This window comes from Podarcis liolepis (assembly GCF_965112155.1).
Source record: "Podarcis liolepis genome assembly, chromosome: 1".
NCBI classification, from domain to species: Eukaryota; Metazoa; Chordata; class Lepidosauria; order Squamata; family Lacertidae; genus Podarcis; species Podarcis liolepis.
The window spans coordinates 33,548,062-33,568,650 of record NC_139554.1 but is presented as its reverse complement, the minus strand read 5'-3'; the positions used below and the strand labels follow the sequence as shown (position 1 = coordinate 33,568,650).

Here is a 20,589-nt window from a genome sequence, read left to right as displayed (position 1 = left end):
CTAAATCTAGTCGCAGTAAGATAAGTCAGTGTACATAATCATCCATTACAGTCATTACTCCCACCACCAAATATGTGTTTATTAGCTCGTCCAGATAAACTCGATCCATTTATTTTCCCGAGGCTCTTCGGGACAAACACGTTTCCATGTTTTTTTTTCTTCTAAGGCCTAACTTTAGGGCTGCGGAGGTGGGGGCGAGATGGGGGGGGCGAGACAAGAGACTACTAAAGTACCTTCAGGAATGCTGTTTTATAACCGCCTCCCTTCCCCTGTCAGTCTCAGTCAACAATTCATTTACTTCAGGAAAGAAAAAAGGAGAGAGAAAAAACAACTATAAAATTTTGAGATCCCTTAAAGAGAGTTGTGAATTGTGGACACGTTATTTAAATAAGTTTTGTTTTGTTTTTTCATTCCAAGAGCTGAACTGTACTGGATGTGCCTCCAAACCGAGAGATTTATTATTGGCGAGCTTCTCGCTGCTGATTTCCCTTTGCCAAGACCCTCAGCGCAGTTATTTGAAGCTTTTTCATTTAGGAAGGGGGGGAGAAGAATCACAAAAAAAGACACACTGGCGTTTGAAATGACAGCCTCGAGTGCTCCGTTTTGGGCTCCGCGGATGCTAATTTTAGCGCAGAGGTATAAAAGGCGACTGGGGGTGGGGGATAGAGAGAGAGAGACCTGATTTAGAAAAGGGGGGGGAAAGGAACAGCTGGAAATGTTTCTACCGCACTTGACCAAAGTCTCTCACTTTCTCGCTCTCCCTCTGTAAACAAGAGGTCTACATTTTACATATTGCACCGAATATTTAATATCTCTCTGCTGACACACGTGACGAAGAGTTGGAGACGCAGATATGTGCACATATCGTTATATCAAGAACCAAGCCTCGATCCCAGCCCCCAACCCCACCCCACCCTCGCCACCAGCCCTAGAGGGGAGTGGATTCTCTGCTTCGACTGTGTAGCCGTTTCGTTTGCGCGGTGGTTGAAGCCCTTTCTGTCTGTACAATTCTCACTCCGTCTCTCTCATTCACTTCTCTCTCCGGGTTCCTGCGCCCTTCACCCTTGCAGATATAAATATATTGGATATATCAAGCCAAACTAGGATTACGTATCCGGCCAGGGCTCCTAAGCAGAGAATGATTAAACCCTTTTGCTTCATCATTATCCAGAGATGCCCGTAGACCGACTGTTTGCAGCGCGATCAGCCGAGAGCTTCACGTGGGCTCTGCCTCGCAGGGTGCTTTGGGTTTTGGTTTTGTTTCTCCCCTGCCTACAACTCTCTGATGTCCGATGGGCAGAAAGCCGCTTTACTTGGATGTAAAGCCTTTTCGTTTTGCTCTCCCGCCCCCTCCCTGGAAGCTCCTTTCCTGAGCGCCGCCTGTTTCTTGGCTCGTGACGTTGTGACTTCTTCTACCGGCTTAAAACAACGGGAAAGTTATACAACTATTCTCAGTTCACAGCCATCGACAAATCTACCTGGCCTGAAAATTGTGTCCTCTCCCAATAAGTCGAACAAATGCTGAAAATCGGAAAGGGAGGGCAATATATATATATATATATATATATATATATATATATATATATGCATGCATATACGTATACACACACACATATATATATCTCAGACCCCCCCCCATACACTTTGTGTGCGCGCGCGCTTCAAGGTTAATTCAATTTACACGATACACCTCGTGCACAATAAACTATCGTTTTATTTTGATTATAAATAAGATGACTGTACTTTCCTTAAAATACAATTACATAGGAAACCTTTGTAGAAATGGTGTTTTTACAAGTTAATAAATCTGGACGCTCTTTACAAAGACTTGATATCCACCCCCCCCCCCAACCCTGTTAGTACACTCCTCGTTAGCTTCCTTTCCCTGCATTAACAGCATCTTAAAAGCACCCTTTTGGGATTTCGATTAGTGGGTCTGCAAATATTGTCTTTCCTCTGCGAATGACGCCACTTGGATTTCCTTGTCTCCGTGCCTTGCTACTTATCTCGGGTAGGACTCCCTGTCGTCGTATTCTCTAGTTAATCGGGAATATAACATACAAATCGATCCTATATCTGTATGTGCTGATCAGTTTCCCCGAAACGTGGACCCGATCGTCCTTCCTGGGCTTTCCCCGTTGAATTCAACGGGCCTTGGGAAGGAAGCTTACATTGCGCAAATTCGGCTCCCGAATTTTTTCTTTTTCTTTTTCTTTTTGGAGGTGATAGGAAGGTTGGGGAAATAGCAAAGGGCAATAAGAAAGATAAGTGATCTTTATAATTTATTAGAAGCTCCTCAGGAAGTATATTTAAAGCCAAATATATCTACATAAGTTACAAGGGGCGGAGAGAGAGAAAGAAAGATAAACGTGCGCCAAATAATTTCACCGATCTGTGGACATCCATATTTTTTTTTTAAAAAAGTGGGTTTTCCTATTTTATTTTATTTTTAAAAAGTTTTGATTTGTTTGGTAGATCGTTGCTTGATATATTCCTTTTAATCAACAAAATAGTCAGGATACTAAAAACTATGGGTTTAGTCCAACGTTTTTGACAGCATTATACAGCTACAGGTTCACATCGAACATAAGGGGGAAGGGGAAGCTAAGCCGTGATAGCACCCGCGTTTCCATCCACCGTCTGGGCTGAAGGCCAGCGAAGGTTCTCCGTCTGTGCATTGTTTTTGAAGAGTGTGTGTTTGTGGGGGAGGAGGGGGGACGCTAAAGTTTTTTTGGGCGGTGAGGGAGGGGAGAAAACACCCACCCTTCGCCCCGAGGGTTTTTTGTTTTTTTGTTTTTTTTTTTCTTATCTGTACATACAAGCGTCCACTGGAGATCCATCTCACGCCGCGGGCACACGGTCCGTCGTGGGTCTCAGGGGCCACCGAACTCCTCCAGACAACGCTCCGGGGCCTTCAGCAACACGGCAGCCATTTCACAACTTAAGAAGTCTGCTTCTGGTCCTCTCGTCTGTCCCAAGGACACAACACCCCACCCCACAGTTCTGATATTTTCTTTTTTAAAAAAACAAAACAAAACAAAATCAGAAAAAAAGGGGAAGAAGGGAAGAAGTCAAAGGAGGAGGAGGGTGCGTGTATTTGTGTGTGTTTCTGTGTGCGTGTGTGTGTGCGTGTGAAAAAGAAAAGGAAGGGGTCAGCCCGTCGGACAAGGACGAGGTGGTGGGCCCCGTCGGGGCGGCCCCTTTCACCAGGTCCTCCCATATAGCAAGGTGGAGCAAGACATGGCCGTCCCATAGTCCGAGCTGGACGAGTTCAGGTGGGACAGAGCCGACACCTGGCTCTGGAGGGACGAGGGGCTGCTTCCCGCGTGCTGGCCCAAGTCTGGCGACTGGCCGGCGCTGCTGGCTTGGTGGCTCTGGTGCTGTCCCAGGCTGGCGCCGTTGGAGGCCACGGTGATGGCGGTGGCCGCAGCCTGCTGCTGGTGGTGGCCCTGGAGCGCCGCTGCCGCCGTGGGCGTGTTGGAGCCCGCCTGACAGGGCTTGCCGTCCTTGACCAGGACCGGGACGGCCACCCGTCGGGGCGAGTGCTGCTGTTGCTGCTGCTGCTGCTGGCAAGAGGCGCCGTCCTGCTGCATCTGTTGCTGCGCCGCCTTGTCCTTGGCCTGCCGCTTCATCTTGTAGCGGTGGTTCTGGAACCAGATCTTGACCTGCGTGGGCGTCAGGTGGATCATGCTGGCCAGGTGCTCCCGCTCGGGCGCCGACAGGTACTTCTGCTGCTTGAAGCGCCTCTCCAGCTCGTACACCTGCGCCTGCGAGAAGAGCACGCGGCGCTTCCGACGGGGCGTGCTCTGCAGCGGGGCCATGCTCTTGCTCACGTCGCCCAGAGAGCTCAGGCTGCCCATGCCGCCCATGTTCATCCCCGACGACGGGCCCATGAAGCGGGAGACTGTGGGAGGGAGGGAGAAACAGCGGGGGAAGGAGCGTTAATCAGCGGAACCAAGCGCAAAGCCCAGGAGGAGACTCCGGCAGACCCGCGGGTAGCGGGCTCGGCCCGCACGCCGAGAGGCCAAATCCGGTTATCGGGATCCAGATCCACAAGGGGGGGGGGGAAGGCCATGGTTGACATGTCCCTAGACATGATAACAACAACAACAACAACAATAATAATAAATGCTAAACAATAATATCTGGTCAAATCCCCACAACACTAATGCCAGTTCACATAGATACCGGTGAAAATGTCAACGCGCAAGGTGCTGAAAAATCGGCAGAAATCCGTTTCTAAATCGGATTTGAAACGGATAAGGTATCTGGTGGCTTTGTAGAGTACGTTATCCACCCTGTAACCCGCCCCCCTCTAAAACAAGAACAAAAAAAATACTCGTGGAGAAGTGGCTAGAAACGGCCAGCGAGGAGAATTCAAATTTAGAAAAGGGGACATTTTGCTGGGGTGTACTGTACATTCCAGCGTTTTCATGCGTATCTGTCTATCTATCTGTCTATCTACCTCACACATACATTCCTGCATACATTAAGAAAGGATAATCTAAGGATAATCTAAGAACCATATACTCCACTTTTGCAACGCTGTTTACACCTTGTAATTTGTCAAAAAAATAATAACCTGTCAAAAAATAATAAACGTTACTTCCCCTCCCTTTTCACATCCTTTATGGGTTATCTATTTCTCTCCGTTTATTAATTCCCTTAGACATAGTCCAGAGCCTGCCTTCGTACTTCTAAAGCAGACCCAATTCGTTTCGCACCTGTTCAATTTTTATTTACACTTTAAAGGGCCACTGGAACCTCATCGTCTTCACGGACTCTCGCCTTAGGGTTTTATTTGAACAATTTGTTTGGCGTCCAAACATTTTATTATTTCCTATATCCAAGCGCGCTCCCTCGCACGGTTTCTTTTCTTCTGGGCTCGCATTATTCTTTATTCGTAAGTCCCTTCCTTCCCTCCTGGTCTCAGCCACCCACATTTGTCCAATAAAACGCTTCTCCTCTCTTTGTGAATGCGCTTAGCCGCTGAGATTAATCATAAGGCGCAAGAGAAGCCCCTGACTCCCCCCAGCCAAAGCCAGGAGCAGACCAGAGCCCAGGAGTCCAGGACAAGGTCAGAAACCGGTTGCAGTTTTTGTTGTTATTATTATTAATACACAAAAATTGGGGGAGTGGGCGGGGGGAGCAACATCCAGACCAGCTTCATGCCAAATGCTCCCCCTCGCGCGCACCTCCGCTCTAACTGCTGCCCCACACTCCCCCGTCTGCCTGGGACCGCGCGACCGCGCCACGGGGAAAGGTGGAGAGAGAAGGAGAAGGGGGGAAAGCTCGGAGCACTTACTTGTGGAGAAGCGGGGGTCCGGATTCGCCCCGTACCAGCCGGTGGCGGAAGCGCTGTTCCTCATGGTGTCCTGGTAAGGTGGAAGGTCTCCCATGTTGCCATTGCAGTAGCCCCCCATGGCGGTGTGCGAGAGCTGAGGGACCCCGGCGGCTGTCATGTGGTAGGCAGCGGTGACCGTCCCGTTGTGGCCCATGGGGTGCTGCTGCATGGCCGGCTGCGCCACCTGCGACTGCCTGTAAGCTGCCAGAGGAGCGCCCAAGTTACTCCCCTCCATGGCCACTTTCTTGTAGCTTTCCTCCAAGGGGCTCAAGATGTCAGACACTGAGAAAGGAGTCGTATGCTTTGGGCTCATCGACATGATTCGGCGGCTGGGGGGAGAGGAGGGAAAAAAAGGGAAAGGGGAGGCAAAACTCTCTCTCTCACTCTCTCTCTCTCACTCACTCTCTCTCCTTTTTTTTTTTTTTTTTTGCCAAATATTCTGGTGTGTTGCCTCCACGCCGATCTTGTTGGATGAACACGTAACCGAGTGGACCAAGTCCGCCTTAATTGGATTGAGTGGAGGCTCAGAGCTGCCTTTCGTTTGTTTTAGCCAGACGCCAGGTTTTAGGCTGCCACCAGAGGCGGGGCATAGGCACTAAAGCAACAAGACAATAGAACCCCACATCTTGCCCGAGATAATTAGCGTACATGCTGATGACAAGGTAAACACCTTTTAAGTTTTTCCCCCCTCCTTTACTTCTCAGGCTTTCCCACCCGAACCACCTGCCCACTCAGCCTTTATTTTTTATTATTTTTAATATATATATATATATATAATTCGTATATATCATAAGCCTTAAAAAAATTAAAAATGCAACGGTTGAAAGGGAAAGTCCTGCCTTCTCCCCTCCCCCGAATCAATCGGTTTATGGATTTATTGTTCGGGAGGGGTGCGAATCGAACCCTAAGGCTGGAGATGGGGCTCTAAAGAGTTTCCAATATGGAGAAAGGAGGATTGGGAGAGGCGCGCTGGGGGGGGGGAGCTTTATTCCTTCCCCCGCCCCGCCCGTGGGCGAGTTTCACAAAAAGGAAGCCCGTTCGGATCCTAAGCCCTCTTTACCCACTACCACCCAACTACCCACCCACCGCCCCACACGCTCCCCCCATTCACCCCCCCACCTCCTCCTCCTCCTCTTCCTCCTCCTCCTCCTCCTACCTCAGTCTGAACGAGGAAGGTCAGGACTGAAGGACTGGATTTAGCCACCACCAAGCACCACCATCACCCGCCCCCGCCTCCCCTTCGTAAGCACCCGAGGAAGAAAAGAACAGTCTCTGTGTGAAATAGCACCGGGATCGAGCGTTCCTACATCGCCAAGTTGGCAGGAATCCGCTCTCTGGCCAGACATTGGACGGAGCCTCGAGAGAGGCGCGGAGGGTTGTCTAGAGCAAACTACTTGTGCCTTATCAGCGCTGCTTAGGAGGCATAAGCTATAGAGCCTATAGGAAGCTTATCTGTCCGAGGCTCCGAGCGCATCCCCTCCCCGCCCGCGCCGCCCGCGCCTCGCCAAATATATGTTCTCTGTACATGCAATCATCTGATCGTTTTGTCTAGCTCGTTACTCCGCAGGCAGATGGAAGCTGGAACTTTGGGGTGGGGGTGGGGGATGTTGCGCGGGGTGGGTGGGGGGATAGAAATGTGTGTAAAGCAATTGTATAAGGATGATGGGCTGCTGGAAAACACATTAAAGCTAAGAGCCCGTTTGTTATTTTCCAATAGGAACCGTGTCACGCACTCCTCCGGGCCACGTCTAAAGCTTAAAAGCAGCTTCTCGGGTTATTTATGAATCAGAGGCGCCAGGGATGGAAAAGACCTGTTAGGTCATCACCCTGCCAGTGGAGAATTGTGTCTTTCATTTCCTAATATTCCGCTCAGCCTAATTGCGGCCACCTCGGTGTCAAGAGAAATCGAGAGCTGCCTGGGGGACGGAGGCTTGAAGGCGGCTCCACCACGATCCACAAGCCGGTTAAGGCGCGCTGGTGCTGGGGGGGAGGGGGAAGGGAGCCTCGAGGGGCACGATCCCACGCTCCGCTCAAGCGGGTGGAGGATTTCCCCGGTTGATTTTAATGGGCATGCGTGGGTGTGTCAGATCTGCCTCTTCATAATGGCTCCGTTCCAAAGAGGTCTGCTTAGACGGCTCGTGGATCCAGGGGCGCGCGCCCTTGCTCCAAGCGATATTTAACACGCGCAAGTTCCGCAGGGAAGGGAGGGAAGAATCCCGTCGTTAGAAGGGAAGGCGAAAGGCGGTGGGCGGGCAAAGAAGAAAAGGAAAATAACGCGAAGTAGGGAGGGGAAACTCAGCCCCTTCCTCACCCAGGCCTAGAGCGTTGGCACCTAATTTAATAAAGCGATTCTTTCAAGCTGAAGGAAATAGCAAGGCAGGGGGGGCAATTAACCTGGTAGGGTTTTTGTTTTTTGTTTTAAAAAATAATAAGAAGAAGAAGAAGAAGAGAGTCTCAAATAACAGTTAGGTCCTAACAGTTAAGTAATTGCCCCTGGTAAATATGTTGGCGTCCCTCGGCTGGGGTTGTGCTTTTAAAACAAATAAATAAATAAAGACGAAAGTGCACTTGCAGCTACCCGGGGATAACTAAATATCTTTGTCTAAAGTGGCGGCGTAAATGGCCAGTCGCTTTGTCACTGGCTCGATATTAGTGCCTAAGGATCATTTCCCTTCAATTGGGAGCCTCTCGTTGAGAAGGCAAGAAAGCGCTTAGGAGAAAAGTAGGTGCCCACAGAGGAGACTTCCCAGCCTTCAAGTCGAAGCCTGCACGGTGATTATACTTTGCCGCTCGGCAAGAGGTGAGCTTCTCCACGCCAATATAATTGCAGCAACTCCCCCCCCCCCCCACATCAGCCCCTCCGTTTCCCCCTCGACTTCTCCGGCGCCAAGTCACAGATAGCCGCCGCCTTAACGCTGCAGTCCCAAGCGCGCTCGGAAGTCGATGCCGTGGAAATGGATGGGACGGACCCACACCCCAAGTTGAGGTGTATAGGGCGAGGGATGCTTTAGGCTAGGATCTGACGCGGCGCTTACGGTGGAAACAACTTTCACGTGTGTGAACCGGGTACAAGTAACGCACCGCCCTAAATAGATTTCCTGGAAGGAAACCAAAGGGAACTTCGTTCCCAAGAAGTTTTCTTCGCATCGGAGACAGTATCTGTTTTTGGGTTCCGGGGAGTTTCTGGATTCGTGAAGAAAAGGGGAAACTTTAAAACTTAGAAATCTGGGCACTTCTGAGCCCTGTTTTGACGCAAATGCTGGGAAGGGGAAAGGGGGCCGTTCTGCTCGCCTCTGAGTTAATGCGCCATTTCTTTCTTTGCTTTTTTGGGGAAATCTATTCACCGAAGTGATTAAAATAATTTAGTTGCTGGGGAATCGAAAGTTATTTTTCCCTTCCCAAATGCATTTTTTAGAAGTGATTGGTGATTTCATGACTGTTCGGCTAATAATTATAATGAGAATGCAAAACACATAGTAACACCAAAACTAGTTATAAAGTCACAAAACTGTATGCTAAAATACTGAGGGGTGAATTTCAATATCTGTTACGGTCATAAATTCAAGCTGTAGTACAAAGACTTTATAATATTTGGTTGTATTAATGACTCTTTTGATTTCTTGAAAATATCTCATCTCAACTTTTTAATAAATACGTTATATAGATACAGGACTGGCATACTTATTGGGATAACGGCTTTTAGATTCCTCCCTCCCTCCTTTTCCTACTTTTATATACTCAATAACTTGATTGTTTTAAGGAACTGAACTCAGTTCACTCTACTCATCCAAATTGTTTACCATTTTATATATATTAAAAAATGTCTAGCAGCAGCTCAAACCATTAGGATTGTTCAGTAAACATTTTAGGGTGCATTAGAGACAGAAGATACGCACACGCACATACTATATACTCACGCACAAATACACATTACTAGAAAATATGGATCTCGAAGGCTTCCTTACAATTAAACGAATCTGCCAACGTGTACTGCAAGGTAGTTCCTTCTTGTGCAGGGGAAGATGCCTCTGTTGTTTTGTGATATATACAATCAGCATGCACTGATATTATTTGTTTTCTCGTTTATTTCTTGTAAAGAGTATGGATTTCATCATCGTCTAAAGCCCACGCCCGCTCGACTCCAATATTTTATTGGGAGTGCCTCTTGGGGTAGAAAGGTGGATATTTCCTATGTGCTCCCCTTTAGGTGTGCGTTATTAAGTTTGTTTATTTTTTTTAAAAAAAAATGTGACCATTTTCTTGATGAGGAAGAGGGAATACCTTTCCACGGTGGGACTTGGCTATTCCAGATACGGGTGGTTTGATCATTCTATCTTCACGTGAGTGTCATGCGGGAATTTTGTCATGGAATTAAATGGGAATTTTGCAATGGAACTAAACAGGAGGGGGATCGCCCCCTGAGGGAAGATTTTCAATGATACACCCTGAGCCCCAAACCAGTTGAGCCGAGGCGTTTGAACCGAGGCCGATGTACGGGGCCCCGGTTATATTTCCACTCCGTTCCTGAGCAGCTTTACTTGGTATTGGAAGTAGTTTCCCTTGAAAAAAACAAAACTGACCTCCAGCATCAGGGAACTTTGATTTTGCACCATCGATCATTTCCGCAGATCAATAATGTCCATAATAAGGTCGACCGACTCCTTAGCATTTTCGTGGACTCGGATTGGACTACTCTGGAGTAAACGGGTGGCACTAACCTTTACTCCAGAGTAGCCCTGGTAAAATATATTTGACCTGTGGGGATTGAGCGGAGAGCGGCTCGTTCTTAATTTTAACCCTCATTCGCATTTGGAAAGCCGGGCGTATCTTCATAGCCTGCCTCTTAAACCGAATTAAGTTCCGCTAAAGTGAATCGGGTTTACTTCCCGAAGTACCAGGCGCTGTCAGAGGCAAGCCCTTTCACGCTCCTCCGGATCGGCTATCTGCTTTCCCACAGCTAATCAATCCAATTTAATCTCTCCTCCTCGAACTGGCGAGGAAAGTTTCCTTTGGAAATCTCCCTTTCCAGCTAAATTTGGAGGGAGCCTGTCTTTGCACAAACCACCGACGCCTTCCTTCTCGGTGCTCACTGCTACTAGCCTAATCACACCGTATCCTTTCACCTGGCTGAATTAACACCAATCAGTCAATAAAAAGAAGAAGCGGAATGCAAAAGTAAAGAGAAAGGAGGAGAAAAATGCAATGCCTTTGGCCTGCTTAAAGGATTTCCCCCTCGGCCCATGCCCTTCAGAAGAGTCACTGTCTCCCAAACCTCACCTCCCCACCCCCCCACCTCCCGGTGTCTGCGAAATGCTTTTGATTTACTGTCCGACGGCTTCAATAGTTTGACCCCACAGAATCCGACTGATAACTCTTCACGTTGGGTGGAAAGGGGGCGGGTGGGGAGGAGAAGAGGGGAGGACTTTCTTACTCAAACGGTGCCAACCTCAACGCGGACGGTGCCCCCCGAACCTGCAGCGTCTTCCAGGCTCCTCCACACCAGATGGCGGGGACTCAGAGGAGTCGTTTCTCGAAAGGAGCTCAACGGGGCTCTCCGGAGAGAGCTCACCTCCCACCTCCCCCCCCCCCAGGCTCCCCTTGCCGCCCTTCAGTGTAGCTGCCAAGGCTTTCCAAGTGAATGGAGAAAACTGGCCATTAAAAGCGGGGGCGGAGAGGGGCTGCTTTAAATGGGAAAGCTCTGACTAAATTGTAAATTGTGGATTCTACTGACAAGGCCGTTTGGGGGCTGCCGCGTGAAGGACCCCTGAAGGAAGTAGCCACAATGACCGGGAGGAGTGGATGAGAAAGTGGTATTTCTACAAAGGTTTGGGGGGAATGGAGGCGCTTCTCTGTGCTAGGAAGGAAGGAAGGAAGGAAGATAAATAAGGAGAGAAAAGCCTTAATAAAACAAGGTATCTCTTAGAAGTCGCAACGCAGTAGGTTGGCTTTAATTTTTCCCCCGGCCGCACCCGAAATAGAAACAGTACCGAGGTCCTGCTGTTCAGCAGGCCTCAATGAGGCGCTTAATTCAGACCCCCGACAGATGATTTCTTGGCTAGAGGTCAACCCCTCCTTAGGAAACTTTCCTTCCAAAGTGAGTGTGCTTAAGATGGCGTTCTTCGCTGTGAATGCTAGAGACGCTCTTGCTTAAATTAAGCACCCGCTTAGGCACTTAATGAATAACGCCCTTAAACCAGAGTGGTCTCGCCTAACGTCTTCCCAAGACATTTATTTCCTTTCAGCTGGGAGGGTTCAGGAACACTTTATCAATTCTCCCCGATTGTGCAGAGGCTGGATTTCAGGAAGCCACCCCCCCCGCACGAGCCCCCCCCTCCGCCTTTCCAACAGGTTTCTTCACAAAGCAAACCAACCGTGTTGGACTTCGGCTGAGGAGCAGCTACCACATTTAAACACACGGAGGTTGGACTTTACCCATCCCTTCAGGCTCCCCCCGCCCCACAAGGATTCTCTGTTTCCTGGGAGCAAACAGTTTAGGGTGGATGTCAGTCTCATAAGCGGCGCAGTTAGATGATTCCTAGACTCTGGACAATCTGAAGCCTGCCTCCATCTTTTGATGCTGAACTCTGTGTGTTTCCAGACGTTGCTCCAAAATGACCCAAGACTGCCTTCAGGCCAGGGACCCTCCTGCTCAGTCTGCTGAATGGGGCCCTAGGCTTCTGCCCGGAAGTTCTGCCCTGACGATTCCCTGAGCGCCACTGAAACAAGGAGAACGAATTCCGAGTCTGAGCTGTTTTTAGAACCACTCGTTCAAATAAGGGGGCTGGGGAAGCGGGTTTAAGTGGAAGAGTCCTGACCAAATTGCAAACTGAGGATTCTATTGAGGCTGCAGTCTTAACGACCGCTGGCGGGAGTAGCCACAATGAACTGAAGCTGGATTATTGTGGAATGAGTGCTACCCTCACTTCCCCAAAAGATCTGTGACTTAGCATTGATTTTGGAAGAAGCGGGCTTTGTTTGACCTCAACTGATAGTCTCTTCCACTGAAAATCCATGTGATTGCTTCCACATACGTTTATAGGGGGTCTTGGTCTTCCCCCCTATTACGTTCAGGTTTCGATGTGATTTGCCTCATTCGAGGTACCTGGAACCGGAAGTGGAGAAAGCGTTTCTCTAGTTCTCATACGTTTCTCTGGTGCAGTGGCGTAGTTTGGCAAATTTAGACTCTGCTCTTTAATGGTGTTGTTTAATTACCTCGATTGTTAAGTTAACGACAATTACTTCACTTAATGGTATTATCGCCACCCGCTATTTTTATGGGTACAACTTCACTTGCTTCAAAATGTGGTAAACGGATTGTGAGTTTGGGGAGCGAGGGTTTTCCTGCTTCTTCGCTTATTCTATTCTATTCTATTATTCTGTTGGGTTTTGGCCCGGCCCAGTTTTGCCCTAAATCTGCCACTGCTCCGGTTGTGAAATCCACATACCTGATACCCTTGTGCTCAAGTAGAGATTCTGAGTTTGTATTCCATGAGTAAACTTTTCAGATAAAAATTGAGGTTGGAACTCCACACTTCTGGAATTTGGGACAGTCCCAATAAAGCAATGGGCTGCACTTGAAATAATTAAAGTCGGAACCAAGGCTGCAGCACTATAACATTCCACTTCAAAATGCCTTCGTGGAAAATATGTCCGCATTGAACAGAAGACTATAGGAAGAAGAACCCTGATGACTCATACCCAAGGTCTATCTTGTCCAGCATCGTGTTCTCACGGTACCCAGATAAATGCCTATGAGAAGCTCACAAGGAAGGGCATGAGCGCAATAGCAGCTGTTCCCCAGCAGCTAACACTCTGAGACATCTCACCTTGGATACTGGAGGTGGTGCACAGCTATCCTGATGGGACCTCTTCCTTCTAAGTAAACTTTAAAGATTGTAATGTCATTAAGGTTACTGTGGCAAGAACTTTCAAACGCACCTGCGCCCTGCTTCTATGGCATCTTGTATTAATTCATCAGGACTGTCATCGTGGGCCAGTAGGCTGTTCTGTTTAGATTGTTCGTCTTTGGATATAAGCAACCTGAGGAACCTGGAGCTGCATGTTATGTTGAAACCAAAAGGATGGTCTGAGCTTTCTGAAGGCAATGAAAGACACATCCAGCAGGCTCTTCTTATGTTATTGTGTTCTCATACATCTAACTAATACATAGTTAATGCTCCAGAAAGCAGCATGCTTCTGTAGCAATCCCCGCTAGTTCTCAGTTTGGGCTGAAGTAACACAGCCCAGGAGCAGGTGTATCACTTCACCTGTTTATGCGAACTTCAGCTCAGAGCGTCTCTGTACCCATACCACTGCTTCACCCATCCAATGAAATAGGCTGCCGCCGCCTGCAGTAGCTCGTTTCATGGTTTCAAGAATCAGGCAATACCAAAGCCAGAAAATGAAGAGAAAAGTAGAGGGAGAGGGAGAGAAATGGGGAGAGTTTTTAAAGCATAAAAATGCATTGTAGACAAGCTTGTTCTGGATCCCGGAAGGATGTAGTTAGTTGCGAGAAATTGTATTTATTTATTCCAGCGAATAATAAAGCAGAGATATTAATTTTGGCGTCCACCTTCGTACACCCACAGTGCTATACCAATGGCAGTTCCTGCATTTTACGAAATGGGTTGCAGTCCGCAGAAGCTTCAGTCTCAATGCACCTGTTGGATGCCAGAATAAGGCTTTAAAAAGAAGAAAGGAAAAAGATGGCGGGGAGGCTACTCCCTAAGAATGAAGGCACAAGTAAGTCCGCCTTGAAGCTCTTGGGGGTGGTGAACGCTCCAGCCGGCGAAGCAGGATGCTCTATGGTTAATATAACCCTCCCCCACAGCTGCGTTCAAAATAAGTCACTTTATTATTTCATTATTATTATTATTATTTATTAAATTTCTATACCGCCCTCCACCCGAGGATCACAGGGCGGTTTACAATGTAAAAAACACAAAAATGCATACCATAGTAACAAACAAAAACAGTACCCCCGCAGCAGTTTAAAAGATCATAGATGGTTTAATTAGCCAAAGGCCTGGGAGAAGAGAAATGTTTTCGCCTGGAGTCGGAAAAGTAGGACCTTTTCCGAAAGTTAACAGCTAAAACTCTCCTCTGTAAGATAGTGAAATCGTCAGCGCGCACAAACAAACAAACAAACAAACAAACAAACAAACAAACAAACCACCGCCTTTCCTTGTCTGTCAGTCCCAGATATGACTACATTCCAGAGGCACCAAAGAGAAAACAACCGAAGGAAGCAGAGAAGAGGCTGAGATGCTGCTTGCTGCCGCGCCGCAGAAGGTTGGCCAAGAGATCTCTCGGGCTGCCCAGAAAGACTGAGGGAAAGCCGTGTTCAGTGATGGGGCACATGAGTTGCATTCCAGGCAGTGGCGTAGCGTGGGGGGTGCCAGGGGTGCCAGCCGCACCGGGCGCAACATCTGGGGGGGCGCACTCGCCACCTCCAGAGTCGCCGAAGAGCCTCGGGGCTCAGCTCCTTTGGGAGGAGGGGTCGGGCTGGGTGACCAGGGGGAGTAGCAGGCGCTAGCAAGGAGGTCCGGAGCCGGAGCCTGGCCAGGATCGGGCGCGGGATGGGGCGCAAGAGGGAGGGGAGAGTCGAGCCTGTCCGCCCCGCGAGGACTGCTGCGAAGAGGCGGGAGGGAGAGGAGGCCCCTTGGGAGGAGCGGGCAGGTGCTGGGGCGGCAGTGCCGGGCGGGGGCCGAGGGGTGGGCGCCCCCCTGCGCGGGCATCGCCTCGCCGCCGCCGCGGGCTTGGCTGGGCGACCGGCTGAGGGGAAGCGCCAAACAAGGCCAGGATCCAGGCCCCCGCTCTCCTTATTTGGCACCCATTTCCGGCTCCCGGGTGGCCCCCTCCCACCCGCTCTCGCTACCAGTGGAAAGAGAGACGGAGGAGCAGAGGAACCCGCAGCCTTTGCAGGCGCTGCCGGCCGGGAGAGGGGAGCGCGGCCCCGGCCAGCCGAGGGATCTTGTGGCGAGGAAGGAGCCCAGTCTGCGCCCTCCTTCCCCACAGAGCTGCAGAGGGAAATCAAGGTTCTCCTGCTAGTTTCTCTTCTTCTCTCCCCCCCCCCCACTGCGTTACAACCGTGCCCCCCCTCTCGGTGCACATAGCACGATTGCAATCTCTCTCTCACCCCCCCCCCAAGTTAAACTAATGGAGCAAGCCAGCGCCAAAGATTTGTAGAACTGTGAATACCCGGCCCAGGCAGCAGCAAGAAGCTGGCAGCGGCGGCAGGTTAGGGGTTAGGGGCGCAAATTACTTGCCTTGCCCCGGGTTAGGGGGCGCAAATTACTTGCCTTGCCCCGGGTGCTGACAACCCACGCTACGCCGCTGATTCCAGGTCCCAGGTCCCATCCCCAGCATCTCCACATTCGGCTGAGACAGTCTCCTGTCACCTCCAGATGAGCTAGATGAGCCCATGGTCTGATTGTATAAGGGGGATAGTTGGGTTGTCCTTGTTTTTATTTTTCTTGTGTATTTTGTGTTTTTATGTTGTGAACCGCCCTGAGATCTGTGGGTTTAGGGCGGTATACAAATTGAATTAATAATAATAATAATAATAATAATAATAATAATAATAATAATAATAATAATAATAATAATAATTTTCCAGGGTCTTTCGGGAAACATGCGCTTCCAGCAAGCACTGTCTTTGTGAGCAAAAGTCAGCCACTAAAACAAAGCAAGAAAAACCAACCACAGGGAAACAGCCTTTTCCTGCAGAATACCACCAGCTACTTAACAAAGCCAGCACGGTGTAGTGGTTAGAATGCCAGACTAGGCCCTGGGAAACCTGGGTTCAAATCTCCCCACTCGACGGTGAAATTCACGGGATAACCATGGACCAGTCACTGTCTCTGAGCCTAACCAACATCATAGGGTTGTTGAGACTCTTGAGAGTCCCATGGACTGCAAGAAGATCAAACCTATCCATTCTTAAGGAAATCAGCCCTGAGTGCTCACTGGAAGGACAGATCCTAAAGCTGAGGCTCCAATACTTTGGCCACCTCATGAGAAGAGAAGACTCCCTAGAAAAGACCCTGGTGTTGGGAAAGATGGAGGGCACAAGGAGCAGGGGACGACAGAGGACGAGGTGGTTGGATAGTGTTCTTGAAGCTACCAGCATGAGTTTGACCAAACTGCGGGAGGCAGTGGAAGACAGAAGTGCCTGGCGTGCTCTGGTCCATGGGGTCACGAAGAGTCGGACACAACTAAACGACAACAACAAGGGATCAAATGAGGAGTAGGAGAACCATATACACAACTTTGAGCTCGGAGAAAAATGTGAGATATAAATGCAATAAATACACCGTATGGCATTGAAGTCAGTGAGTGCTTCCCCGGGGTGAACAGTCAAAAAGTGGTTGTGAACACTTTCCTTGGGAATGGGTCTAATTGGGTTTATGGGCTGTAGTTCTAAAGATAGCTAAGTCTCACTGGTCAGATTTTAGTACTGGGTTCCTGTTTCGTTTAGGGGCTAATTCACACATACATTGCACATCCACGTGAATTCTCTGTACGTGATACCGGAGACGAATACAGCCTCCTCATGCTGCTGCAAAAAAGAGAATGGAACCAAATATGGAACCGAAAGGGCTAATATAGATGTATATTATCCGTTTCTATGGAATAAAGCCCACTTCACCAGATGCGTGGGGCACATACGTACATATGCAGGGCTAGCGAGGAAATAATTCAGTGGGGCATGGCATGCAAGAGGTAGAGAGGATTGTTAGGTCTCTATGCAAAGCTCAAACGAATACAAGGTGAGCGACTCTTCCCCGCTGCAGTTCATTAACTGTAGCTGCGCACTTGCTGGGGAACGCAATGTGTGACCCCACACTCGCTCCACTGACAGCCATTGTTTCAGGCCAGATGACCTGCCACCTGCGCTCTAGTGATGAAGCAGTAACATCGGGGCGTCAGTTGCAGTCAATAAGTTATGGGGCGCCGTATGTGTGAAGGAGACCGTGGCACAGTGACCAGTGAAGGAGACCATGACACTGAGGCACAGTACGGACCCCATGCTCCAGTTGCCTTCTTGGCATCGCCTTCTCCTTCGGAAAGTAGGTGACTAGCGTTGCCCCTGGACGACTCGCGGGCAAGTGCCCAGCAGGCAGGGCTTTCAAAGGACTACGAGCTCAAGTCCTTCAGGCTCGGAGGCCCTTATCTTGTTCCTTCCATCCACCCTTTCTTCCAGACCCACACCTGACGAGCGCCACCATGGCTTCACCTTGCGTCTCCACCCCATCCCGAGGAACTTTATCCGGGAAGTATGCAGCAACTCACTGGCGAAGTGGGAAAAGCACTCTGCACATGGCCAGTCACTTTGGTAACATTTCATATCGCTCGGAGTAGGGACTCTTTCAAAGTAAGTTTCTTGACTGAGCTCTGGGCACAAATTGATCGAAGGAACAATGGGGCGCAGTTCTTTACAGTTAGTCCCCCACTTTCCAACTGCTTTGCCTGCTCACCAGCCCCTCAGCTTCTCTCTGTCCCTTTCCCGCTCCAGATATATCTATAGCTACCCTACCCTTCCTCTGTGGTCCATTCCTGCCATTCTTTCCTACCTGGCAGTCTACAGAGAGGCAGGCTTAAGAAGGAGCTGCAAAGGTGTGTCTGGCGCTTGTGCCACCAGATACCAAGATTTATTTCCCCTTTCCAGTCTCATTTCTGCTCAGATATACCAGATCTTTGTCTCAAACACAGAAGATCCCAATGGTCCTCTTTTAAAGCGGGGGGTTTGGATTGGATCCTGTTATCTTCAGTTCCTTTTCCCTCTTCCTGCAAACTTACGCGAGCTTTACAATACGTAGAGCACCGATTTCTTCTTCAGTGTATAAGTTTATCATTCGGCTGTCGGATTACATGGAAACAAACTGGAGAAGGGAAGGTCTTTCTGCTACTTCTGCTCGATGCCTATTTCAGACAGCAGAGTAACAAGGCTCCTGCCTAAGTTGCCGACGGCCTTTCCCCCTAAATGGCTCCAGCGCATTTGGAACACAGCTAGACTTAGACTACCGACGATAACTGGATGCATATTTCAGACAGCCCATTCTGTGGAGAACCTGTGACCTTCTGGATACTGCTGGACTCCAGCTCCCATCGTCCCTAACCAGCATGACCAATGGTCAGGGATAATGGCGCTGTAGTCCAGCAACATTTGGAGAACCACAGCTTCCCCACCCCTGGAGGTGACTGTTCCAGTTTATTGTGGGCGAGCGTTCCACAGACAACAGCGCGTGGTTTTTAAGAACCTGCTACTAGTTTATTTCGCAGTTTATACTCACCTCCTCGATTAATCTACAACAGGCTTAAAAGTAATAAAATACAATATTCCTCCGCTATCTTCTGCGTAGGTGTTGGCATCTACTCAGTACGTGTTGGGTGTGTAGGCAGGCTGAATTAAATCTGAAAGCCCCAGATAATCTGCAGACTATGACCACTTTCCAGCAGCTCCACAGGACTGTAAGACTCAGCACCTGGAAATTAGTCACCCTGATAGCCTCGTAAATACTATGAGAATAAGGGGTTGGTGCTCAGAAGATTCCATTAAAAGAGGTAGTTGTAGGAGGGGGTGTGTGTGACTCAGTTTTTACCCCGATTTAAATGTCATGGTTCCTCCTCTTCTCCCAAGTTGGAGAATTGTCCTGCAGCACACTCTTTGTTTGAGACGATCAGTCCCTGAGTTCATGGACTGGGAACCATGGTAGCTTGACAGGACTGACGTCTTAGCAAGGAAGGTCTAAATCTTTCTGCAGCTACGATCTTTCCAGGAAACCCGCCTTCCTAATACGAAAATTATTCTACTGGCCTAATTTAGAGGGTTGTGATCAGGTTTCCTGGGATAATGTAGCCGTTTCCAGAGAGGTAGTTATTTTAGATTGATTCAACAAAAAACAAGAAGTCTTGTGACACCTCAAAGACAAACACATTTCCCTACTTAAAATTTATCTGCTACATTTCCATCTCGCCTGTCCTCCAGGGAGTCTAAGGCGGCATACATGGTTCTCCTCCACCTGTTTATCCTCACAAGAGCCCTGTGAGGTAGGTTAGGTTGAGGGACGGTGACTAGCTTAAGGTCACCCAATTAGCTTCACGTCTGAGTGGACATCTGAACCGTGGTCTCCCAGGTCCTCGTCTGACACTCTAACCATTACACCGCATTGGCTTTTGTATACTGTACATGCGATCCTCAGTTCTCAAGTGCGAGGGTGTAAAAGGGGCGGGGCGAGTAAACGGCAATGGGATACCAAAGTAGCCTGTGATAATTCAGAGTGTATGTAAGCATGCTTCTAAGTTCTCCTTGAATTGTATCCCTTTGTTTTTTAACTCCAACCTTTACATTTCTTTCCTCCCCACCCACGTATGTGCTTGTGACAACTGAGGATCACACTCCATGTGTGGGGAGTTTGTGTGGCAAACTTGGGTCGCCAACCCAGTTGGACTATAACTCCCATCATCCCTGACCACTGGTCCTGCTAGCTAGGGATGATGGGAGTTGTAGTCCAACAACAGCTGGAGACCCTCTAAACCCCAAACACCCCGCTTCGGTCCACCCCCGGCCTTCTCTGCCCACCTGTTTCAGAAACCAACAGTTTCAAGGCTACGTGTTAATTTCTCTTGGTTCTGCCTTTGCTTTGTGGAAACGAACACGTCCCTCCTCGTCTGAAAACCCAAAACAGACAATCCAACATACAAAGAAACCGCCTCCCGCGTCAGTTACCACGCAATTCTTTTTTTTTTTTAATCAAATAAATTATGGAATGATTTATGGAGGAATTTGGTTGTTCTTATTTATTCGTTTCTACCCACAAGAGAAGCGTCATCCCTGCCTTGAAGGCGGCGGGGGAGAGGCAAGGACCCACCAGCTGCTCGGTTTCCTTGTCCGTTGGTCACTTGGAGTTACTCAGCAAAGGGGGGGGGGGAAATCCCTGTTAAATATATCGATGGCGTGCTCGGTCGACCCTGGGGAGTGGTGGTACTGGTAGTGGGAGGACGAGAAGCTGTGCTGTGGGTGTGTTGGGGTGTCAGTGTCGGTGTGCGCGTAATTCACTGATGGAGCAAAACCTATAAGTCCCAGTTCACTTTTACTTGCCCATGCGAAGTGTGACCCGTGGAACAAGAACCCAAGGCATTTAGTGGAGGAGGGAAATCCTGCAATCTGCCATTGAGTCGTTAAACTCAGAGGATGCCTTTTCTATTTAAGTGGCATCGAGGCTCCCTGTGGGTAGCAAAGG

The 20,589-nt window shown here is 49.1% G+C and overlaps 1 protein-coding gene and 1 long non-coding RNA gene across 3 annotated transcripts; one reads left to right on the top strand and one right to left on the bottom strand.

Moving 5' to 3' along the window:
• Positions 1-1,696: 1,696 nt before the first annotated feature.
• On the bottom strand, positions 1,697-10,824 carry NKX2-1 (NK2 homeobox 1). Of its 2 annotated transcripts, none has more exons than XM_083509561.1 (3): positions 10,817-10,824; positions 5,306-5,673; positions 1,697-3,904 (listed from the first exon to the last, which is right to left on the bottom strand). In XM_083509561.1, the coding sequence occupies exons 2-3, from the start codon at positions 5,661-5,663 to the stop codon at positions 3,204-3,206; spliced, it is 1,059 nt and encodes a 352-aa protein (XP_083365687.1). In that variant the 5' UTR covers positions 5,664-5,673; positions 10,817-10,824; the 3' UTR covers positions 1,697-3,203. The 2 variants fall into 2 exon arrangements, with proteins under 2 accessions (XP_083365687.1, XP_083365686.1); XM_083509560.1 differs by lacking the exon at positions 10,817-10,824 and adding an exon at positions 6,501-6,817.
• Positions 5,661-20,074, top strand: LOC310710428. The gene is made up of 5 exons (XR_014528057.1): positions 5,661-6,006; positions 7,062-8,144; positions 13,933-14,086; positions 15,963-16,248; positions 16,591-20,074. It is a non-coding gene; the product is annotated as an uncharacterized lncRNA (long non-coding RNA).
• The last annotated feature ends 515 nt before the right edge of the window (positions 20,075-20,589 follow it).